The sequence below is a fragment of the Neoarius graeffei genome, chromosome 14 (assembly GCF_027579695.1).
Source record: "Neoarius graeffei isolate fNeoGra1 chromosome 14, fNeoGra1.pri, whole genome shotgun sequence".
Taxonomy (NCBI): Eukaryota; Metazoa; Chordata; class Actinopteri; order Siluriformes; family Ariidae; genus Neoarius; species Neoarius graeffei.
Genome location: NC_083582.1, coordinates 36,839,803 through 36,866,086, shown reverse-complemented (window position 1 = coordinate 36,866,086; position 26,284 = coordinate 36,839,803). Strand labels below are relative to the sequence as shown.

Genomic DNA, 26,284 nt, shown 5'->3' with positions numbered 1-26,284 from the left:
GTTTTACTGGGAAATACGCCACTTGTCTTTTTCATACCAGCTAAATCCAGGACACTGAGTAACATATTTTCCAACATCCTAACTCGTGAGGAAATCAGTGAATTGTTTTGGTAAATTTGGGTACTTTTTATGTTTGTGAATGTGTCTATGGAATAAAAAGAAAATCACCCGTGGGCTTGAAGATATGAAGTGTTGAAAAACTCGTATTTTTCATATGAAATACATCGCGGATCTGAGTGACGCGTTTCCTGATACTTCACTCCGATGACGTCATTCCTCGTGTTTTCCCGCTGACTAGATGCGTTTGTCAAAATGGTGAACCGGTTCAAAATTAAACTTCTTCAGATTAACTTGTGTATTTTTTGTGGATGTGTCCATATAATATAAAGAACATTACATGAAGATATGAAGTTTATCTTCGAGTGGTGAATATATTCACAAGGGAGTGAAGCGACCTATCTTCGCACTACTGTGTAATGTTTTATATTTTTTTCATATCGACCGGGAGATCTCGAGTTCTACTCGCGATTGGTTCATACTGTACCAAAGACCATTATCAAACTTGTACCTGCTGCCATTTGGCAAGGCATGTTGCAATACAGATGCGAGTAGGGAGTCAAACTCTCACTGTTACCAGAGGACTGCAACCCCAGCTATGTGATAGGCGAGAGCCCGAGGGCTATGAAAACGGAGATCATCACCGCCCAATGCTCCAAGTGCCTGGTTAGTACTGCAACAGGAGACTGCCCAGGAGGATCAGGTCCTGGCACGGCAGGGACTCTGATTGATTTATACAGTGGGGCAAAAAAGTATTTAGTCAGCCACCAATTGTGCAAGTTCTCCCACTTAAAAAGATGAGAGAGGCCTGTAATTTTTATCATAGGTACACTTCAACTATTAAAGACAGAATGGGGGGAAAGAATCCAGGAAATCACATTGTAGGATTTTTAATGAATTAATTGGTAAATTCCTCGGTAAAATAAGTATTTGGTCACCTACAAACAAGCAAGATTTCTGGCTCTCACAGGCCTGTAACTTCTTCTTTAAGAGGCTCCTCTGTCCTCCACTCATTACCTGTATTAATGGCACCTGTTTGAACTCGTTATCAGTATAAAAGACACCTGTCCACAACCTCAAACAGTCACACTCCAAACTCCACTATGGCCAAGACCAAAGAGCTGTCAAAGGACACCAGAAACAAAATTGTAGACCTGCACTAGGCTGGGAAGACTGAATCTGCAATAGGTAAGCAGCTTGGTGTGAAGAAATCAACTGTGGGAGCAATTATTAGAAAATGGAAGACATACAAGACCACTGATAATCTCCCTCGATCTGGGGCTCCACGCAAGATCTCACCCCGTGGGGTCAAAATGATCACAAGAACAGTGAGCAAAAATCCCAGAACCACACGGGGGGACCTAGTGAATGACCTGCAGAGAGCTGGGACCAAAGTAACAAAGGCTACCATCAGTAACACACTACGCCGCCAGGGACTCAAATCCTGCAGTGCCAGACGTGTCCCCCTGCGTAAGTCCAGGCCTATCTGAAGTTTGCTAGAGAGCATTTGGATGATCCAGAAGAGGATTGGGAGAATGTCATATGGTCAGATGACACCAAAATAGAACTTTTTGGTAAAAACTCAACTTGTCGTGTTTGGAGGAGAAAGAATGCTGAGTTGCATCCAAAGAACACCATACCTACTGTGAAGCATGGGGGTGGAAACATCATGCTTTGGGGCTGTTTTTCTGCAAAGGGACCAGGACGACTGATCCGTGTAAAGGAAAGAATGAATGGGGCCATGTATCGTGAGATTTTGAGTGAAAACCTCCTTCCATCAGCAAGGGCATTGAAGATGAAACATGGCTGGGTCTTTCAGCATGACAATGATCCCAAACACACCACCCGGGCAACGAAGGAGTGGCTTCGTAAGAAGCATTTCAAGGTCCTGGAGTGGCCTAGCCAGTCTCCAGATCTCAACCCCATAGAAAATCTTTGGAGGGAGTTGAAAGTCTGTGTTGCCCAGCGACAGCCCCAAAACATCACTGCCCTAGAGGAGATCTGCATGGAGGAATGGGCCAAAATACCAGCAACAGTGTGTGAAAACCTTGTGAAGACTTACAGAAAACGTTTGACCTCTGTCATTGCCAACAAAGGGTATATAACAAAGTATTGAGATGAGCTTTTGTTATTGACCAAATACTTATTTTAAGTGGGAGAACTTGCACAATTGGTGACTGACTAAATACTTTTTTGCCCCACTGTATGTATAAATGCCCTCTAATGGTCCCAGTTCATGGTAAATGAAATAAACTGTGCTCACATTCAAACATATGCTGATTGACTCATCATTCACAGCCCTTCAAAGCCCCCCAGCCGTAGCCCACCTTTTAGCATTTTTCTAAATTATGCAGTGGGTAGAGTTCAGCTCAGAGCTAGGGATGAAGTTACTCTTTAATTATGTTTGCTTCCCAAAAATGCCGGGCTACGCACAGGACTGTTCTTCCTGTGTAGTTGCCAAAATTGGATGAATAAAGTTGGAATTAATTTAGAAATTTTTTATTTTGACCTCTGTCATTGTTTGTCGTTCCAACGAGACAAAAAAGTATAATAAAGGGCCACACTTACTATCTATCTATATATATAAAATAGAGAGTTCATCTCATTATCTCTAGCCGCTTTATCCTGTTCTACAGGGTCGCAGGCAAGCTGGAGCCTATCCCAGCTGACTACGGGCGAAAGGCGGGGTACACCCTGGACAAGTCGCCAGGTCATCACAGGGCTGACACATAGACACAGACAACCATTCACACTCACATTCACACCTACGGTCAATTTAGAGTCACCAGTTAACCTAACCTGCATGTCTTTGGACTGTGGGGGAAACCGGAGCACCCGGAGGAAACCCACGCGGACACGGGGAGAACATGCAAACTCCGCACAGAAAGGCTCTCGTCGGCCACAGGGCTTGAACCCGGACCTTCTTGGTGTGAGGCGACAGCGCTAACCACTACACCACCGTGCCACCCATAATAGAGAGTTATTTTATAATTTATGTAACAAATGTTTTTATGTTCTTTTATATAATAGATGCTCTTTTATAATTCTTTACAGTGGATAGTGAAAGATGATTACCTATTATATCTTTTATGTAATTGTCTATTACTGTTTTTTTTTTTTTTACACTGATCTGGTTGAGGTTATTTGTGTGCGTAGGCTTCATCGTTTCTTTTGCCTGTGCGTTTGAGTGAAGCCAGATGCTTTCATGTTACTCTCTCTGGATGAGCTGGTGTATGATGTGAACCTGCTGAGTCACTTCAGAGTGTGAGCGCCGATGGTGGAGTGTGTGGGTGCGGCTGGAGCATCAACTGCACAGAGTTGATCCGAAACCATGAGACATCAAAGCCCAGGCCTGGTCTGGCTGTGACTAAGGACGTTTCTAGCCCATTCCCTTTGGCTTGGTTGTTGAACGTTCAAGACTTTTCGGTACATTTGGAAATAAAACCGTGCATAATGAAATGGATTGGAGTGAACCGTGATGAATTCCGTCTGCTGACAAACACCGAATGACGTCATATCCATTAGTGGAATTGGAGGCCTTTTATCTAATAGACCTCTTATCCTCCTGTATCAGCTTTGAATCAGAAGACTTAAGAGAATGCAAAATTGTTATGAGCCACTGCTATACCATGCAGATTGGGTCATGGTGGAAAATATAATATGGAGTACACACAGTGCTCGGCGTAAATGAGTACGCCCCATAACAAAAACTACTACATCTAGTACTTTGTATGGCCTCCATGATTTTTATTGACAGCACCAAGTCTTCTAGGCATGGAATGAACAAGTTGGCGACATTTTGCAACATCGATCTTTTTCCATTCTTCAACAATGACCTCTTTTAGTGACTGGATGCTGGATGGAGAGTGATGCTCAACTTGTCTCTTCAGAATTCCCCATAGGTGTTCGATTGGGTTCAGATCAGGAGACATACTTGGCCACTGAATCACTTTCACCCTGTTCTTCTTCAGAAATCCAACAGTGGCCTTAGATGTGTGTTTAGTCATGTTGGAAAAGCGTACGATGACCAAGGGCATGGAGTGATGGTAGCATCTTCTCTTTCAGTAGAGAGCAATACATCTGTGAATTCATGATGCCATCAGTGAAATGCAGCTCCCCGACACCAGCAGCACTCATGCAGCCCCACATAAGGACACTGCCACCACCATGTTTCACTGTAGGCACCATGCATTTTTCTTTGTATTCCTCACCTTTGCGACACCATACAGTTTTGAAGCCATCAACATTTATCTTGGTCTCATCACTCTAGAGTATAGAGTCCCAGTAGTCTTCATCTTTGTCAGCATGGGCCCTGGCAAACTCTAGGTGGGCTTTTTTGTGCCTGGGCTTTAGGAGAGGCTTCTTTCATGGACGGCATCCATGCATGCCATTCCTCTGCAGTGTACGCCGTATTGTGTCACGGGAAATAGTCACCCCAGGTTGGCTTTCTACTTCTTTAGATAACTGCAGTGAACTTGCATGCCGATTTTCTTCAACCCTTCTCATCAGAAGACGCTCCTGTCGAGGTGTTAACTTCCGTGGACGACCTGGACGTCTCTGTGAGATGGTTGCAGTTCCATCTTTCTTAAATTTTTGTGCTACAGTATTCTGACTGATAAGTAAAAGCTTTGCTGATCTTCTTGTAGCCTTCACCTTTGTGGTGGAAAGAAAAATTATTTTATTTCTCAGGTCTTGTGTCATTTCTCTTCCATGTGGTGCCATTGCTGACAGCATGAAATGGGAAGGGGTTTTCTTTAAGTAACACCCTTTTATAGTCAACTGTCTGCTGGACACCTGTGATTGTATTCTTGTTAAATTAGACATTTGTAGTCTACAATTTAGCTTTGCTCCAGAGACTTTCAGTGTAGTGTACTTATTTTTGCACCACCCTAATTTGAGTAAAGCTGAAAAATGTGTAATCTAAGTTATATTATTAACCTTACTTTCACGTTATAAGTTAAACAGATGCTATATTAAACTTTGTCTTGTCAACATTTTGGAAATTGTTTGTGTTCATTGAGATATTGTTTAAAATGTGACTTTTCAAAGCGGGCGTACTCATTTACGCCGAGCACTGTCCACTCACCGTCCAGTTTGTGTACAGCAACCTCTGTACACCTGCACGTTCATGCAATTGTCTAATCAGCCAATCAAACAATTACGCAGAAACAGGTCAAGAGCTTCAGTTTATGTTCACATCAAACATCACAATGAAGAAAAATTGTGATCTCAAAGTGTGACTTTCTTTCACCGTGGCATGGGTGTTGGTTTGAGCCAGATGGACTGGGTTGAGTATTTCAGAAACTCTTGATCCCCTGGGGTTTTCACACACAACGGTCTCGAGAGTTTACACAGAATGGTGCGAGAAACAAAAAACACTGAGCGAGCGACAGTTCTGTGGGTGGAAACAAACGCCTTGTTGATAAGAGAGGTCAGAGGAAAATGGCCAGATTGGTTCGAGCTGCCAGGAAGGATAGCAACTCATAGCAACTCTTTACAACCGTGGTGAGCAGAAAAGCATCTCAGAATGTAGAAAGCATCGCCAGGACCCCACTTTGAGAAGCACTGATTTAAGGTGCTGCGTCCAAGCTGTTGGCACCAGTGAGGTGCACTGTAAATTTCAGTGCATCAGCTAGCCTAAATTTAAGCCGGCAGGTGTTCGGAAGCAAGTTTGGAAGCAAGCAGTCACCAATTTTATCTTTTTCTATTTAAAAAGGTATGAGACCTATGTGCCGTATGTGTGTTATGGTTTCATAACACCTGACTCTTCAGCAGCATGGTCATATGATGTTTTCAGTATGCCACAGAAATCAAACCACCTTGACTGAAATAAAACAAAGGACAATTTGTACTCGTCTCTTCCGTAAAACTCTGGTTTCCTCCCATGGACCAAACAGTGACTACTCTACTGTAAATTGCCCATAGATATGATTTTATAGATTGGCAGCCTGTCCAGGGTGTACCCCGCCTCTCACCTGAATTCATTTGGGATTGGCTCCACCTCTCCGTTACCTTCAGTAGAATAAGTGGTGTAGACAATGGATGGTTGGATGGCTAGATTTGTTTCATGTCTAGTCTTTAAAAAATAAGAGCTACGTAAAAGGAATCTTTCTTCATGGTATGATAATTTAATAGGTGTGTGTGTGTGTGTGGTGTTCATGATGGAGGGTTCAGATGACTGCCTTCTCGCAGTATGTGTGATTCGGAAGCTATTTCCTCTCCTGGCAGAGTGGGACGCTGCTGTGTACACACACACACACACACACACACACACACACACACACACACACACTCTCTCTCTTTATCTCACTATCCTTGTGAGAATCTTCCATTGACATCATTATTAACGCAGCTAATTAAAGCTATGTCTTCACCTAAACCTTATTACTTAACCTTAGGAACCAAAATGAAACATTTTTTCTTTTATTTTATTTTTTTTGGTTTAATAAAAGCTGCAGTTTTGTTAAAAAGATAGAAAGAAAGAGACAGAGGGGTGGAATGGTGTGTGTGTGTGTTCATATAATGTGCAGTATGCATATAATGTCTTGGTCTCTCTCTCTCTTTCTGTCAGCACGCAGTCGAGGCTATCACCCTTTCCCAGCGCTGCCGTGTGTCACCCTGGCAAGAGCTCATACTTTACCAGAATAAATTAATAATAACGCATAAATTATTCAGTAACTGTCTTCTGGTGAGATGTCGCTGGACGTTGGTGGAACTTTTGTCATTTTTTTCCCCCCAAAGTGTAACTGGGGCATTGTATTCTCACTGTTGGGAATATGCTGATAATTTGCTTCAACGTGAAACCGTACTAAAATCACCCAGCGATTACAAATGAATTGTGATGGTCTTTCTTACAGCACCGAACATCCTGTATCGTTCAGGCCTAAACGGATTGAAAAGCCTCGGCTGTCTGTTACATGATACTTGAACACTGTGCCTTTAGAGTCGAAGGAGCGTTGTTTCATTTTCAAGATTTTTCATGACGATTAAAAGGTATTGAGGGTAGAAATTATGTGAGTGGAGTCTGTGTGTGTGTGTGTGTGTGTGTGTGTGTGTGTGTGTGTGTGTGTGTGTGTGTGTGTGTGTGGCGTTCTATTTGTAGCCGCTGTATGCTCATGTTAGTTGCCTAGGAGATCTTTGGCTGAGTCCCAGCAGGGGGACTGGAGCTGACCTCGCCCATGAAGCAAAGAATGGCAGCCAGCACTGAGACAGATACATCTACCGTGTGTGTGTGTGTGTGTCTTCCGGAACATCCTTCCCGGGAGTTCCCTTCCTGTGACACATAGCCATGCACCTGCTTTCTACTGAAAGACAGTCCCGAGTGTGTGTGCATGTGTGTGTGTGTGTGTGTGTGTTAGTGTATCATGATCACTTCCATTTTCTTTTCTATGCCGTCACAACACACACACACATCTTGTATCACTGGTCTGTGTTTAATAGCTAAGCTAACGCCATGCCAGGTTTGGCTTTTTATGAATAATGTACAATGTCCAGGTTAATCAAGCTTTTTTGTTGTCATCTCTCTAGGTAAGTCATCATGTGTCTGTTCGAAACACACACACTTGCGTATATCCAAGACACACTGTGGCCAAACGCGCTGAGAACGATGATGTGCTGTACCTGCACGCCTCGCCTACTTCACAGCCAGCTCAGTCATCTAAGCGGTAGTCATGACTCATAAGCAATGGTAAGTGGCTCTGCCTGGGTGAACCATTAGGCTTCATCTGTTGCTGGGGAACCATGAGATTTGGAGATCGGACACAATAAGGTGCAACAAGTGGCGCACCGTTTAGGTCGAAGTGATGTGTATTTTGGGTGTAAATGCAGTTATGGCCTCGAATGAACCAGCCATTCGCTTGAGCTTTGTTTATGGCTCATTTGAATGTCATTGCTGCATAGCAGAGGACGGAAAGTGTGTTCCTTATGGTCCGCTCTTGGGAAATCCCTGTGTTGTTGTTTTTGTTTTTTTTAATTTTCTTTATCTTTCTGATTCGTCACGAAGCTCTGTTGATCACTCACCAACTTGAAACAACCATGTTGGAGAACATTTTCAACAGAACATTTTGGCTAATATACATAACATATTCATTGTAACACATGAATTAAATCAGAATTACTTGTGGTTTTGGTTTAATCTGTGAGTATTTTAGGTCTAATTAGTCTCCTCACAGTGTGGTTCATGTGGGCAGGTGTGGACACAGCAGTCACAGTCGGGTGTGGAACAAAGCAATCAGCCCATGACCACCTGACAGAGATGGTCTCGGGCTACTTCCACGTAAACCTTAGTACGGTTTCATAGCATTGAGACCACGATTCAGCTGCAGGACCTTACTGATCTGGCCTGAGTTTCCCAAAAGCATCGCAGCACCAAGATAATCATTAAATGGTAGAGTGAGCAGCACAATGAACACTCTCTCTCTCTCCTAGTTAAGATGCTCTTCGTGTTTCGAGGCTTTTGGGAAACCTTGCCCTGAACTGAATCTGGTGTTGAGATTCAAACCAAATGCATGTGTATGAGAAACTGGCCAAGAACTTCTCTTCACATCGATAATATACTATAAATGTAATACTATAAATACAATTTATAATACATAATACATTGGTCAATCAAGAAGGGCTTTTTTTCTTAGCACGGGGCCGTATTTCTGAAATACTATTGGCTAGGTCGTTGCTTGGTTACGGTTACAAAAATTAGCAAATTTTGTCAACAAAATGGCTGACTCTGCCGACTCGGCAATGCCGCGTTTCGCTATATTTGACAGAGAAATGCTAAACCAATTGAAAGCCGCAAGCGAAAATGAAACACGGGCGATTGCTCTAAGACAACGAGGGAGGCTCAGCCTCCTCTAAAAATGACGAACATCATGTAGGATGAATTGTGCTAGGCTTATGTTATAGCCGACCTTATAACATTGCTATTTCAGATCCAGAATCATAGAAATATATGTGCTCAACCCACTACAGTGCGAAATCATTCCGTTATAACTTTCCCCAGTTCGCCTAATGTGTGCGTGAGTTTTTCCCCCTCGTGACAGCGCGATGCAGCCCAGCCTCAGTGGACTTCAATGGCATTTGGGAGCTATGCGCTTTTCAATCTCAAAATGCAAGACGGTTATTGGACAAATACTGCGAAAATGCCCACCCACCGGACTCCCAGCCTCACAGTGGGAAGGACATGGCAGTTTCCGCGAGGAGACTGGTGATTGGTGAAAGCGGCCGGATATTTTCTTTGATTGACAGCTCGTTTCAAATATAGACAGGCAGCGGTGAGTTTCAGTTCAGTCCCATGCGGATTCGCAAGTGCTGTGGTGTATTGTAAGAGATCAGCTTACATTTCGATTTCATTCATTACATACGGTTTCTACCAGCTTTTTTAGTTTGTATATATTTTCATTGTAAATAAAGTGTAAATATAGTGTTGTCAAGTTTGCTATCTTAGTTCCAGAAATTTTGTTTATTTGAGTGACTGAACTTGAACTTGAGGGGGCTAGTCAGCTAGCAAGAAAGCTGCGAACGGATGCCAAGCGTTGCTGATTTAATTTTGGCGAAGCCATTTGCCAGTCTTCCTTTCGAGGAAAAAATTAAAATTAAAGAGCAGGGTAGACCAACGCCTCAAATTGACTTGGTGAAAAAGGTAGGGAATAATACTCGTTCCTTTCAGCTCTCCTGGTACGAGAAAGTGAATTGGCTAACAGCAAGTGACCCACATCAACAACAGTAAATAGGCTACTTTAGTAATATGTCATGGATGGACCAAAAATATAGAATCTATTTAAAATGTTTATGCTGAGTATATTATATTTGAATATATATTTTTCTGGATATGAATTAAACACAGCTACAATTTGGAAAACATTTTTAAACAAAAACACAGCCGAGAACATTTCACACTACAGACCTGGATTAAAAGTGAAGGGTTATCAAAATTGTCAATAAAACATTTCTCAGTCAAAATAAGTAAAATATAGGGAAAGTGTCATTGAATGAAATGTGTGGCACCCAGCTCTATGTTTGGCTCCCCAAGGTCAGTGCTTGTGCCTATTCCAGAACACTCTGCTGTTACTGCTGAGGTTCCTGACAAAGAGCTGCTTTCAATAATGATCAATTTTTAAACAACATGCCACAATTTTAAAATATAAAATGTTAAAATATACCCCTCCCCCCCAACACCACCATCATGTATATTGGACAGTAGGCTAATGGGCCAAAAGAACCTGTTATTTCACAGTTTGTGACCCTGCCAACAATCAGCCAGATCAGAGGCAAGAGTATGGGCAAAATTGATGTGTTTTTTCTTTTAAAATCTGGAAATATCGTAACCGACCAGCCTCCCCTGTTTGAAAGACTACCAGCCGCCACTGAAATGAAAATACCAAAAAAAGTAAGAATTTTTGGCTTTCCGTGTTTAAGAAATGGGCCGCAGAAAGACAAATAAACAACTCTCTAGTGGCATATGAATGCTGTGAGTTAGACAAGGTGCTATCACAGTTTTATGCAGAAGCAAGGAAAGAAAATGGGGAAAACTACGAACCAGACTCTCTCAAAGTAATGCAGGCAGCATTGGATCAGTATCTGAGACAAGAGAAATATCCGGGATCAATCCTGAAAGATGTAAATCCTCGTGTCGTGTCACCGTGTCATGATGAAAGACGCTTTAGAAACTGATTCAAACGGGCAAGATAGTCTTGCGCCCTGGTTGGTGCAGGGATTGGCCAAGGATGGCTCATGTGACCATAAAATAATTCAACCATTGATTAAGTAATGTATCTTGTGACGTCAAAAAAAAAAAAGGATATAGTACGAGTCAGTCATGGTACAGTGGCATGCAAAAGTTTGGGCACCCTTGCTGAAAATGTCTGTTACTGTGAATAGTTAAGTGAGCAGAAGATGAACTGATGGCCAAAAGGCATGAAGGTAAAGACGACACATTTCTTTTCAGCATTTTCTGCAAGATTTGTGTATTATTTTTGTTTTGTACAATTGGAGAGTGAAAAAAGAAAAGGAACATCATGCGAAAGTTTGGGCACCCCAATCCATTTGAGTTCTCAGGTAAGTTTTACCAAGGTTCCAGACCTTAATTAGCTTATTGAGCTGTGGCTTGTTCAAATTCATCGTTAGGAAAGGTCAGATGATGCAGATTTCAAAGCTGTATAAATTCTCTGACTCCTCAAACTTGTCCCTAAAATCAACAGCCATGGGCTCCTCTAAGCAACTCCCTCGCATTCTGAATAATAAAATAATTGATGCTCACAAAGCAGGAGAAGGCTACAAGAACATAGCAAAATGTTTTCAGGTAGCTGTTTCCTCAGATTGTAATGTTATTAAGAAATGGCAGTTAACAGAAACAGTGGAGATCAAGGTGAGGTCTGGAAGATGAAGAAAACTTTCTGAAAGAACTGCTCGTTGGATTGCTAGAAAGGCAAATAAAAACCCCTGTTTGACTGCAAAAGACCTTCAGAAAGATTTAGCAGACCCTGGAGTGGTGGTGCACTGTTCTACTATGCAGCGACACCTGAACAAATATGACCTTCATGGGAGAGTCATCAGAAGAAAACCTTTCCTGCATCCTAGCCACAAAATTCAGCGTCTGAAGTTTACAAATAAACGTCTAAATAAGCCTGATGCATTTTGGAAACAAGTCCTGTGGGCTGATGAAATCAAAATAGAACTTTTTGGCCACAATGTGCAAAGGTATGTTTGGAGAAAAAAGGGTGCCAAATTCCAGGAAAAGAACACCTCTCCGACTCTGAAGCATGGGTGTGGATCGATCATGCTTTGGGGTTGTGTTGCAGCCAGTGGCACAGGGTACATTTCATTGGTCGAGAGAAGCATGGATTCGAATAAATACCAGCAAAGTCTGGAAGCAAACATCACACCATCTGTAAAAAAGTTGAAGTTAAAAAGAGGATGGGTCCTACAACAAGACGATGATCCAAAACACACCTCAAAGTCTACAATGGAATACCCTCAAGAGGCCCAAGCTGAAGGTTTTGCCCTGGCCCTCACAGTCCCCTGACCTAAACATCATTGAAAATCTGTGGATAGATCTCAAAAGAGCAGTGCATGCAAGACAGCCCAAGAAACTTGTAGAACTGGAAGCCTTTTGCAAGGACGAGTGTGTGAAAATCCCCCAGGTAAGAACTGAAAGATTATTAGCTGGCTACAAAAAGTGTTTACAAGCTGTGATACTTGCCAAAGGGGTGTTACTAGGTACTAACCATGCAGGGTGCCCAAACTTTTGCTTCGGGCCCTTTTCCTTTGTTGTCATTTTGAAAATCTAAAAGATGAAAATTAAAAAAAAATGTTTTTGCTTAAAATATAAAGGGAATGAGTCGTCTTTAACTTCATGCCTTTTGGAGATCATTTCATCTTCAACTTGCTTAACTGTTCACAGTAACAGCAATTTTGACCAGGGGTGCCCAAACTTTTGCATACCACTGTATATCCTGGATATACCATGAACTGACATCACAGTTTCAAGCTTCATGGCCGACTTGAGTCATAGCTGTGGCTCCGCAAACATTTATGTGGGTGTAGATCTACGTATCGTGATCGTGCCTAGCGAGGCAGAGTTAGACCTCTAATTCTTTGTAGTTAGCACTTTTAGTTTGGATTTTTTTAATGAGGGATATAAATCTAATATACCATGCACTGAGAGGCACCAGTAATTATGGATTCTCTTGGTGACTGGCATAGTACTGGGCTGCGCCCCACAGAAAATAGTACTATACCAGTCACCTCAGAGAATCCATAATTTCAACTGGAGCCTCTCAGTGCATGGTGTATTTGATTAATAAAAATACGGTAATTAGCCCTATTCCACAACTATAGTAATCCATATTATGTCAAGAACCGCTCAAATAAGTAAAGAGAAACAAACGACAGTCCATTGTTACTTTAAAACATGTCTTTTTGAAGTCTTTTAATTCATAAAAATAAAGAAAAACAACTGAATTAGAAGGTGTCCAAATTTTTAACCGGTACCATTTATGCGGCTACGTAACATAATTGAAGAACGTAATCATAGTATGGTATTTTTTGCTACTCCGAAAGATGATCTATAGTGTAGTTTGTTGTATAGTGTCTGAAATCCCTTAGCACAGAAACTAGGAGGAAAAAAACAAAACGCTGATCTAATCAGCACATGAAGGTAAAACTGAGGATACTCGTTCAGTCTTGCCAGTGTGATATTCAATTTAATTTACTCTCAGACCTGATGCTCAGAAAGGAATTAGTGCAGTTTCAGTGTTCCAGTAAGTGTGAATTGAGTGTGAGCAGTTCGGATCTAATGTTACATCTCTACAAAGGAATTGTGAGCCCGTCTCTATCCAGTACTGCATTTATCTGCTTATTAAAGCACGCACGTTTATTCTGTATTGGGCTGACGCTGGGTAAGAACCTGGATTCTGCCGGCTAAAGGAGTTTCTAATTCCTCTTCCCACCAAAGTCGAAACATAGCCCAGGAGTAATAGGGTTATACCCGGAACAAATTAGTAACAAGCTGAAAATTTCAGAATATGTTCAGAATACCTTTAGGAATAACATACTAAAAGTCCCCGTAAATCCCCCTTGTGCTCTCTGAGAAATTCAAGATGGCGTCCAAAATGGCCGCCAAATGGAGATCTGCCCATATCTCAGGCCCAAAACAAAATATTAATGCAATTAAAAGGTCAGAATATATGTTTTGTAGGGTAGGAGAGTAAATTCCAACATGTGTGTATTAATTACATTGTGTATTAACATTATATAATAACAATGTACACATTATTATAACAGTATATTTGTGTATAATGTGTTCGCTTGCCATGTCTGGTTAGATTGTCATATTTTTGGCACTGGGAGTTTCACTAAAACCAAAAACATCATGAACTCCAAAACATTACCTTCAATCCATTATAACAATTTATTTACATATATTGTTCATTATAACAAGAAGCTAATCCAACACAATAAATCATGGCGACTGAGTGTTCCTCAAATAATGAACCTATTTACAAGAAGACAACTGGTCATTGTTCTATAACTTTCAACTTCAACAATCAATAATAATTACAGACTTATAATTGTAAATCTATACATGTGCTATTTAATGTACACTACCGATTATAGAGTGTGGATCCATTGGTTACTCGTTCACTCCGTATCATCCTATTCTGTTCACAAAACAACAAACACGATTACTAGGGGTTGGAGCACTTATTTTCATTAATATTAATTAAAGTAAATTGGTGGTGTAAAATGAAAAATGGCATGTTAAAAGGTCATGCTGAGTTCAGTCATTTTTAAAAGGTCATGCTGAGTTTAGTCATTTTTTGTCCGAACACACTGGCATTGCTAGTAGTAGTAGTAGTAGTAGTAGTAGACTGGCGCTAGAAACTCAAAGATTAATTTTTTTCCACCCTTAAACAAGCTTGAATAAATTCCCTACTTCATTGATGGTACAACAAAGGTCCAAGCATTACAACTGAGGCACTGAGAAGTGTTTAAGTCTACTCAAGAGCTTTTATTGAGGCAGACCTTTTTGTCATGAAAGTCGCCGGAATGTTGAAGTGTACTGAAACAGCTTGCCATTGTAGTTTTAGAAGATAGAGTTCTCAAATTTAATTTCCCTTTAATATTTTATCAAAGCTTAAAGATGCACTAAATATTAAGGAAATTGATGTCTAATTGTTGTCTTACATTATGTTCATGTATGTAGGTAGCCTACTAAGCTAATCTGTCAATCATGTCAACCATCAAATTCCATGTAATTTCCACATTAATGACCTTGTAATCTTGGTTAATTTTAATTTTAACAGTGTGACAATGGTGAATTTGCATTGCTTGTATGAGAGAACATATAATTTAACATTTTAATTGCATTTATATTATGTTTTATCCCTGAGATATTGAAAAATCTCCAATCGGTGGCCATTTTGGACGCCATCTTGAATTTCTCAGAGATCACAAGGTGGATTCCCGGGGACTTTTAGTATGTTATTCCTAAGGGTATTCTGAACATATTCTGAAAAATTCAGCTTGTTACTAATTTGTTCCGGGTTGGACTCAATTTTGAGCTAATGCTCTTGGGCTAACAGCAAAAGGTCCAGAAAAGAACAGAAACCTGCTGTATAATGGTGGCTTCTGGAAATGCTTATGGGTTTACTGAGGTGGAAACCGAGGTCACCGATCTGCACCAGTCCCGGAGTAAGAAATAAGCCGCTTATTCGAAATAAGCAGCTGATGTGTTATTATACCACATGGAACCAGTCTAAGATCAAATGGAGAATGAGTCATGGTGTGTAGTAGCTGGGAGAATAACACTTTGTCATGCACTGGAACAAGAAAATGTAGGATGTGTTGTTAAGAATTACAGTATGATTGGTCAGACTACCGAAGACATAAGAGAGACAAAACACTATATATGCAATGGATATAAAGTGTACACACCCCGTTAAAATTATATTTTTTTTACATCAGAAAAACCTGAGACCACGATACATTTCAAAACTTTTTCCCCACCTTTAATGTGACCTATAACCTGTACAGTTCAACTGAAAAACAAAAATCTGTTAGGGGTGGAAAACATAAAAAGCGTACAATAAGCTGGTTGCGTAAGCATGCACACCCTTAAACTAATACTTTGTTGAAGCATCTTTTGATTTAATTACAGCATTCAGTCTTTTTGGGTCGGAGTCTATCAGCCTGCCACATCTAGACTTGGCAATATTTGCCCACAATTCCTTGCAAAAGCGCTCCAAATCTGTCAGATTGCGAGGGCGTCTCTTGTGCACAGCCCTCTTCAGGTCACCCCACAGATTTTCAATTGGATTTAGGTCTGGGCTCTGGCTGGGCCGTTCCAAAACTTTTTGGGGGTCATTGTCGTGCTGAAAGATGAGATTCATCTTCAGCTTTCTAGCAGACACCTGAAGGTTTTGGGCCAAAATTGACTGGTATTTAGAACGGTTCATAATTCCCTCCACCTTCACTAATGCCCCTGTTCCAGCTGAAGGAAAATAGCCCCAAAACACGATGCTGCCACCACCATGCTTCACCGTGGGGATGGTGTTCTTTTGGTGATGCGCAGTGTTGTTTTTGCACCAAACATACCTTTTGGAATTGTGGCCAAAAGGTTTAATCTTGGTTTCATCAGACCATAACACATTTCCCCACATGCTTTTGGGAGAGTTGATGTGTTATTTTGCAAAATTTAACCAGGCCTGGATGTTTTTCTTTGACCCTACCTCATAGTGCAGACATATGGAGAATACGGGAGATTGTTGTCACATGTAGTACACAACCAGTACTTGCCAGAAATTCCTGCAGCTCCTTCAGTGTTGCTGTAGGCCTCTTGGCAGCCTCTTTGACCAGTTTTCGTCTCATGTTTTCATAAAGTTTGGAGGGACGTCCAGTTCTCGGTAATGTCACTGTTGTCCCATATTTTCTCCACTTCTTGATGACTATCTTCACTGTGCTCCATGGTATATCTAAATGTTTTTGTACCCTTCTCCTGACTGATGCCTTTCAACAATGAGACCCCTTTGCTGCTTTGTAAGCTCTCTGTGAACCCTGGCTTTTGCTGGAGGATGCAACTGAGTAAATGTCTGAACTTTATTTGGGGTTAATCAGAATCATTTTAATTGATGGCAGGTCTGTACTCCAAAAAGACTGAATGCTGTAATTAAATCAAAAGGTGCTTCAAAAAAGTATTAGTTTAAGGGTGTGCACACTTATGCAACCAGCTTATTGTACGTTTTATATTTTTTATGTTTTTCCCCCTAACAGATTTGTTTGTTTTTCAACTGAATTGTAGAGGTTATAGGTCACATTAAAGGTGGGAAAAGTTTTGAAATTATTTATCGCAGTCTCAGGTTTTTCTGATGTAAAAAATATATATAATTTTAACGGGGTGTGTACACTTTTTATATACACTGTACACATGTGGAATTGGAGTACACCAAGAAATATGTCCAATCTAGCACTAGTTTGTCCTTTTAGAAGAACTCTTAAATGTTTTAGATAGAACCCTACATAAAAGGGTTTCATAGGACCCCTTCACTTTCAGTAAAAGGGTACTAAACTGTACCTTTCCCTGTTACTGGTGTGGTACCATCAAGATTACATCTTTTGCACCTATGATGTGTATATTGTATCTGGAAAAATGTGTTGTGTACCTTACTCTAAAAGCTAATTAAAAGGTACACAAGTGATATTTAAGGTCCAATTCTGTACCTTAAATAAGTTTTAAAGGTAAACTACTGTACATTCACATGACCGTGTAATAGTACAAAACACAATAAAGGTGTTCCAGTTAGGGTACCACATCACCAATAAAGAACATTAGTGCGCTTAGTGCCCTTGTCATGAGAGTACTCATAAACCTAGAACTGGTAACCAATGAAAGAACCATCAAGGAACCATTGAGGGCAACACCAAAGCACTAGCTGAAGGAAACAGGAAGTAAACAGCATGTTATTTTGTGACATAATACCTGTGGCACCATGTCAAAGTAATCTCTAATCTATGTTCTTACTCAAACGTCAGCCATTTTGATAAACGTCCCTTGAATCGGTTGCAATAAGACATGCTAATAGTCTCATCTCATCTCATTATCTGTAGCCGCTTTATCCTGTTCTACAGGGTCGCAGGCAAGCTGGAGCCTATCCCAGCTGACTACGGGCGAAAGGCGGGGTACACCCTGGACAAGTCGCCAGGTCATCACAGGGCTGACACATAGACACAGACAACCATTCACACTCACATTCACACCTACGGTCAATTTAGAGTCACCAGTTAACCTAACCTGCATTGGGGGCGTCATGGCTCAGGTGGATAAGGCGCCATACCATAAATCCGGGGACCCGGGTTCGATTCCGACCCGAGGTCATTTCCCGATCCCTCCCTGTCTCTCTCTCTCCCGCTCATTTCCTGTCTCTACACTGTCCTATCCAATAAAGGTGAAAAAAGCCCCAAAAAAATCTTTCAAAAAAAAAACCTAGCCTGCATGTCTTTGGACTGTGGGGGAAACCGGAGCACCCGGAGGAAACCCACGCGGACACGGGGAGAACATGCAAACTCCACACAGAAAGGCCCTCGCCGGTCCCGGGGCTCGAACCCAGACCTTCTTGCTGTGAGGCGACAGTGCTAACCACTACACCACTGTGCCGCCCATGCTAATAGTCATGTTTTTTAAATTATTTATATGGTGTATGTACAAGGGTAAAGGGACCATGTTACCCACAATGCACTATGAGAATATGCTTTGACAAATGCTTCACATTATACAGTACATGAATGCTCTGAGGTACTGTTTTTAAATTATGGAGTGTTACCACTAGAACAGAGTATTAGCCTATGAGCTAATAGTCTTCCTGGTTTAGTATCTGTCATTGAGTTCAAATTGAAACCATGAGTCTGTGCTGTTGAAATGGGAAGATAAACCCACCAATCAAGTGGTTATAGCTGGGAACCTAAGCAATATCAAACAAGCTAGCTTGTAATTAAGGCTCACAATTCAGCTTGCTAACAGGTCGGATTTTTTAATTTTTATTTTTATTTTTAATACATAGTAGGCATATCAGTTGAAAATTCAATCCAAATTGCTTGAAACGGGTCTCAGCGAATTCAGATTTGAATGATAAACAACATCCTTTTTACAGAATTAAAATATGTTCATCCGTTCTTGAGATATTACAAATAAAAGATTGAGAAAACGGCTTAATTTTTAGAAAACTGCCGTAATATTCTGTCTGAGGATCACATGGTCCAAAATGAGCCTCGTTAACCAATGAGGTCAAATGTTTTTTCTTAATAACTTTTTTTTAAAGATATTTACATGGAAATTGGCAGGCACATAGATGGTTGTATACTGAATACAAAGTTTGAAAAATTAGTAAAAAAAAAAAAAACAACAACAATTATGCAAATTAGTATTAATTATGCTATTCAGGTTTTTAAAAAAGTTAAATCGGTACACTCTCTTCAAAGTTTCACGAAATGGCTTTATTTATGCAATATACGGTAAAGCTGATCTTAACTCTCATTTATACGTCACAAAGAAGGAGAAATCAATGCTAATTATAAAATATGCATAAATAAGCACTGAATGTCATTCACATCTACCATTCTCTATTAAAATAAAGTAATAAAAGATTATTTCTAATCCCCTCTTTGTGCTCTGTAGGCCTTTGTATTTCTAAGTAGGGCCTAGTAGTGTTTATATGAAAGAATATTGATTAATATTCACAGCTTTCAAGGCGAACCTCGAAAAAACTGTGTGATCCACATCCAATAAACAATTCCAATTAACTGAACTGAAACTGACACTCGCGTTTCCGACTTCCGGTCTTTAAAAATCTCATTCCGACCACTTAGATCTTAATGTTTTTCATCAAAACAACTCCAGTTCTATTCTAAAATATTTATTTACATGAATCAGTTTGATTTGGAAAAATAAGTAGGTAAAGCTATGAAAACTCACTTCAAAGTCTCCCGTGAATCATAACATCAAAACTAACTGACGGGAAAATTTTGCTGAATACTTCGTCAGACACAGCAAGAGCGAGAGAACATCCCTATAAAAGTTATCTGATTGATATTCACGAGTAATCCAGTCAGAAAACAATCAGAAGAGAGAGAAAGAGAGGGAGCCTGAGCGCTTTCCCGTGACTCAGAAAGCACCAGCAGTTTCCCGACATCATGCAAGCAGAGTTTTTACTCTGTTGTACCAACTTCAACCTGCCGTTACTCCCAAAGTACTGAACAGACCTTTACGAGATATATTTCTTTGGAAAGCAGAAATTATAAGCTTTTTAATGATGCCATTCACAATAGAAAATATTCAAGAGTTCAGCAAGGACAGATTTGGAAACTTTGATGAGCGTCTGCGTGCACAATTTTCACAGCACGGCCAGCGAGCGTCTGATACGCCTATACATAGGAAGATTGGCACAGTAAATGAGACAAAGCCATAGGGAATACCAACATTTACCTCAGATCTGTTGGAAAATGACTAAAAAAAACCTTTAAACAGCTAAATTTGCACTGTAATTACAAAACCGCTAAGTAGGCTAAGTAATTCCTGTCAGAGCCATAATATTGATAAACATCACCATTTTGTCACAGCTTGTAAACTCTGAGCTGTTACAGAATCATGACTACTAAAAGAACGAGCTGTTTAGATAGAATTTTGCAGTAAAAGCATGAACATGAGGATATGTAGAGTTTCTTGGCAATTTAATGAATGCTAATAAATGCACCTCTAACAATCCGTAGCATTTGGGATAACTGAGACCGATGACATGTGGACTCGGATCAGCTGTGAGAAGAAGGAATCGACTGTTTCACGTGGTTTTTATGACGTGGCAGGAAGGAGGCTGAGGTGAAGGCCAGGCCAGGCTGGGCAGGATGACCAGAGACAGAGATGTGTGGTAATGGCGGAGTGTTAGATAAGAGACGACAGTGTGAAAGGGAGAGGCTAAAGTTTGCTTGGGCTTTCTTGCATGATGCCAGGCTCTATCCACACACACACAGATGCTATTCCCGTGAATTCAGGCTAAAATGGCCCGTCTGTAATCTTTGTCTAAAATTATCAACCAGGTAGTGGGAATTTGTGATGTACGTGCACCCAATAAGAGCGGATTAATTGACTTCAAATACGCTACATGAAAAGCTGGACCAAACAGCTTTTTAAGAGAACCAGTGACTGCTTTACATATCTTGGTGTTGCAAATGAGAAAAAAAAACTGGCAGAGACACACGGGTAGGCTGAAATTTAGAACTCAAGTCCTGCATTCTGTCAAAAGGCTTTTTTAGTTGAGCATCAGCAAGCCTGATGAGTTGTGTGCTTTGTTAGCATGGAGGCTTAGCACAGCTCTATCAGCACATTAGCCAATGAGTTCACTTTGATTCATTTTGCATTGCGACTGATTTGTGTCTCGGCTCCCAGTGCAGCGTTGACGTTTAATTCCATTGGTGTCAGCGCCAGCTTGAAAGACAGCACTGGGACAGTAGATCTGGACTAGTTTGCAAGCTCGGCGCCTTGGCAGTGCATTGAAGCAGCAAGATGGAGGTGCAAGTGGGCACTGGGTTGAATAGTGTCTGTTTTACAGTAATAGGTGGGGAAGAGATGAACACGTTTGGCATGAGATCTTCAACAGAGGCAGTTCTACACCATGGCAGTGTTTTCCCATGAGACAGGGCGTAAAATGGTGGAAGGGGTGTGTGTGAATGGGTTATTGTTCATTATGGTCTGGCTGGTTCTTTCCATTAAGCATTTTCTAGGAATGCCATTTACCATGGTTTAGAGTGTCTGGGCTGGGCTGTTGGTCTAATTATACAGGACATGGCTCGTTTTGTTCAAGCAGTCAAGACGTCTAACTGATGGAATTTGACTCGGGCTATTATGCGTATGTTCTCCTTGTCGTCTGCGTTTCTCAACCTGTTCTGGAAGGATACATGATGTGACTGCTCAAGCATTTTCATTTTCCATGTTTGTGGAATTTGAATTAATCCAGCTTGTGACTTGTGAAGAGCCGTTATGAGATTTTTGCGACATTCCAGCAAACAAAATACCGCAAAGTACTGAACTTTACATTTGCAATTTAACTTTAAAATCCCGAAGCAATTAAAAAGTGCATTTTTAAGCACTAGATGAATGCAGATAGAAACTCATCATACTGTGAGATCAAATACTGGTTAGTTTTATAAGGTTCTCTCTACTTCTTTCTTAATAAACTTAAAGGTGCTGACTGCAAAGTTGAATTCTGGGTAGAAATGTTCCATTTCTATTGCTCGTGAAGTTTCGAGACGTTTCGCGTTGATTTGAAGTTGATTTGAGTTGAAATCGCTGCTCCACACACCGTGTATCCTATGTGTAAATGTCTTGCCGAGATAAAAAGCGTCCCGCATTTTATGATTCCGGAGATCACCCAAGCAAGTGAGCAACAATATCACGTGACCATCATGGGGCGTGCTTGACCTACTTTTAACCAAAACAAGTTGGCGTGAGCAAACATGACAGACTACGCTTTCCTGCCAGCTAAAAGCTGGCGGAAAAGAAAAGCAAAATATGAAAGTGAATCAGCTAGAAAGCGCGCCAGAAACGCGATGGAAACCAAAAGGTTGTCCGTAAGAATTTTCGTGAAGGGACAGATCAACCGCTGGAATCGACTGGAGGATGAAACGGGCGTGAAATCTGATGAAGAATTTGCAGCGCTGGTCTTGGATTGGTGGGTCTGAATATGGAGTTCTACACTTATCCGTCATTTTGATCTCACAGAGAAAGAAACAACAACACAGAATCAGGAACAGAGAAAAGATATATATTCGTCTTTTGTTTCACAGATCTATTCTCAAATGTCAACCACAAATTACATCCCTGCGACTCAAAACTCTCCGAGGTCGATGCAGAGTCACGATGTTTTCCGTGCATCGCCATTTTGGTGTGATGCAGTTCCATAGTAATGCTAATGAATTATAGCTCCTCGCGTTCGGCTGTTTCCATAGGGCCGTACTGTTTACCTAAAGAGGGAGGAAAACAGTCATAAAACGGAGGAAAGTGACCCCTCCAGGACATCAAAACGATCACATCTCATGCATATGATATTGTCCTTGCGAGGCATAGGAAAATAGCATGCGCAATAAAAATAAAAAAATTTCAGATGACATTGCAGTCAGTACCTTTAATCTCATTCAATAACTAATAAAGAGAAAGACATAAAGATAACACCGGATCATGCGCTTTTCGATAAGGCTCGTGTTAATGACTGTGTTATCTAAGATGCAAACGATCAATAGACTTTTTCAAAGACTACAATTTTTTAACTTCATTGTAAAGCATTCAACGCTCAAATTGAAAATCGGATGCGAGCCGAACAAAATTAGCTTTTCTCTGCGCTGAAGATTTTCTAGTGTGCTAGAACGTTTATACATTGTAAAACCAGCAGATAGAGTGCATCTGTACTGTACCTGTTTTGTACACTTACCGTAAGTGGTATCACTTTCATGGAAGAACATCTACAGCTAACTTCCTCCTTGGTCTTGGCATACTGAGGGTTCAAGGTCTGTTCTTGTCTGTCAGGGGGTAAAGATAATGTGAATAATGATTGGCCATCTATTTTATGTCCAAACAATGTTCATTCTGGATCCATCCATCCATCCATCCATCCATCCATCCATCCATCCATCCATCCATCCCCTATACTGCTTATCCATCAGGGTCGCAAGGGAAGCTGGAGCCAATCCCAGTCATCCTGGATGATTGGCAGAATTATTTTTTACATATTACACCAGTTTCGCAAAATTAATAATAAAATAATTGCCATAAACTATCTCGCATTAATGAGGTTTATTGGGGTTTGCGAATTTTCAAACAAAATGCCCAATTGAGAATTAGAATCCTGAGTTCACAATCTGTCAGTAGCCATGTCTCCGTTAACCTACTTAATGCGTAGTTTGACGCTGCAGACAAAAAGAAAAACATGTAATGGAAACCCGTGAATCTCAAAACGACTCCCAATATTATCGCAAAAAAGTTTTTACAGCCGCATGAGGTGGTTTTTCAGACGATTCGATAAAGCAATATTTCGCAAAATTGAAATGAAAACACATGACATGACGTGAAGTAGAGGTCTGCGCGGGACAGAATTTTCAGTCCCGCTCCCGCATTGTGCAGTCCCGCTCCCGCAAAGAATTATGATTTTCAGTCCCGCTCCCGCCCGCGCGTGCCATATTTTGTCCCGCTCCCGCCCGCAAATCCCGCATGATGCAGACGTTCACGTTATTTCTCACGAAAGTTCTTGTCATTGGCTTGGGGAATTAAACATGCTGAGCTTAGCTGAGCTCTCCACTGACCGATCCTTCACCTAGCGCACGTAGCGAGGGTGCGTGTTGCCAGGCGGCATGCGCAGCTGAGGCTTTACAGAGATACCCATTGTGAGCTTCACTAGAGGAGCTCTGCTCTTCTGCCATGATCGGAGATCTCAAACACGGAAGAGCGGAAAGGAATCGGAAACGTACGCGAGATTAGACCACATCTGCAAATTTAGGCATCTTAAAATGTTTTTATTAATGCCAAATAAAATATCCAGCACAAATTATATATGATAGACATAAATTAATAATTTATAAATTTTATTTTAAACACGTTTTTAGTTAGCGGGACTGCAGCTTATCACCTCTCCCGCCCGCTCCCGCATTGTGCACTCCCCCTCCCGCTCGTGCCCGCAATGAGCTTTCAAAATTTGTCCCGCTCCGCACTGCTTTGCGTCGGGTCCCGCGGGACTCCCGCGGGAGTGCAGGGCTCTAACGTGAAGAGCAAATGGAAACATGACCTTTCTGGGGGGGGAAAAAAAAAACACAGCTTTATTCACATAACATCACTCACTGGAAACATGATTGTGTTTTTGTTGAAATTTTTTAAATATCGCTTCTATTTTGCAAAAAAAAAAAACTGCAATGGAAACCCAGCTAGTGTGCGTTTTCTTCTTTCTCTGCTTTTCTAAGAGCCAGAGAGAGGCTAGCCCTGGTATTAGTCACCCTTCTTCTTCTCTCTGGTTCTCACTCTTAGTCTCTGATGTGAGGTAAGCCCACGCTAGGAAGCAGCTGTTAAAAAAGCTAAAGTGCTCCTCGGCCATCACGATCAACTGTGTTAAAACACGCCAGCGAAACCCATCGGCTCTCACCTCACCTCACCGAGCACTGGCCTAGAAAACCATCGCTCGATTTTGGACACATCTTTCTAGGCCTCAGCATGTCCGTGTCATTTCGTCTCATCTTTACTGGGCAGATCCCTTAATTCTGAATAACAGGGTCACTCCTGTCATGTCTTGTCAGCGATGGGCGCTTCTTTCTTGAAGCTTCGTGTTTATGACACTTGTTTGTCTCTTATCCGCACCTGCGTTTGATGCTGGGAGCAAAACAGCAGACATGCCATGGACCTTTGAACAAACATAAATATCCTTTGGAAGGAAACTTAGCAGTGCAAGCGCTGTGAGCGAAAAGAGGAGCTCAGAACCAACTGTCATCCCAGGCAGTGTGTACACACAGATTAACAAAAGGATGAACTTGATAACTGTTTGTTGTGGCTCATACAGGACACAGGAATCCTTCAGGATTCCGTCTCCAGTTCCTTGGAATGTCTAAAGATGGAAGACTGATCTATCCCGAGAGGTTTTAGTGCTCATTATGTTGCAATACAACATTTTACGAGCCACTACTATCCACAAAGATCAGATGACGGGCATCTTCATTGTGGTCTCTTCAGCTGTACTTGATATTCCCATGGGATGGAACTACAGACTCTGCGTTGTTTAAACGCTTGCTCACATGTTCTAGCTTGACGTGAATGATTTGTCGAGATGCATTACAATATTCATGGGAAATGTAAATCATTTCCTTTGAAGGATGTATATTTTTTTATTTTATTCTATCCACATTCACTGGATATTAACAATCGCGCACTCTGATTGGCTATCAGTTCATATACCGTGAGTAGAGAAAAACAAAATGGCGATGCGTGTTGCTGAACCAACCGAGGACGAAATAATAACTCTACTCGGAAACAAAACCCCAAAAATACAAAAAACGCAACAAAATACGGAATGAAAGTATTTGATGGTAAGAAAGTTTCTTTTTTTCCAGAATTATTATTATTATACCATTTTTCACAAATTGCTCCTGTCATTTCAACGGTTTGTTTACATTCTTCATCTTTAAAGCTAGACAGCCTTTCAGATTTTTCAAGTGTAGGTCCATCCATCCATCCATCCATTATCTGTAGCCACTTATCCTGTTCTACAGGGTCGCGGGCAAACCGGAGCCTATCCCAGCTGACTGTGGGCGAGAGGCGGGGTACACCCTGGACAAGTCGCCAGGTCATCACAGGGCGACACACAACCATTCACACTCACATTCACACCTACGGACGATTTAGAGCCACCAGTTAACCTAACCTGCATGTCTTTGGACTGTGGGGGAAACCGGAGCACCCGGAGGAAACCCACGCGGACACGGGGAGAACATGCAAACTCCGCACAGAAAGGCCCTCGCCGGCCGCTAGGCTCAAACCCAGAACCTTCTTGCTGTGAGGCGACAGCGCTAACCACTGCACCACCATGCCGCCCTCAGGTGTAGGTCATAAAAATAATTTTCCCTAATTTTAGTTTAGTGGACTGAAAGCTACTGAATTCAAATCACAGACTTCCAATTTTATTCGTATTTTTAAAATAGAACAATTAATGAATTTAGA

The 26,284-nt window shown here is 41.2% G+C and overlaps 1 protein-coding gene across 7 annotated transcripts in view; it reads left to right on the top strand.

The window, feature by feature from the left end:
* Positions 1 to 26,284, top strand: part of ank3b (ankyrin 3b) — a 391,042-nt gene that overhangs the window by 104,622 nt on the left and 260,136 nt on the right. Inside the window, exon 2 of one of the 7 annotated variants that reach the window (XM_060939583.1) lies at positions 7,585 to 7,744. The exons of the other annotated variants lie outside the window; for them this stretch is intronic. Within the exon in view, the coding sequence (XP_060795566.1) occupies positions 7,742 to 7,744 (3 nt within the window). The 5' untranslated portion in view covers positions 7,585 to 7,741. The remainder of the gene's footprint in view (positions 1 to 7,584; positions 7,745 to 26,284) is intronic. 7 annotated transcript variants of the gene reach the window in all.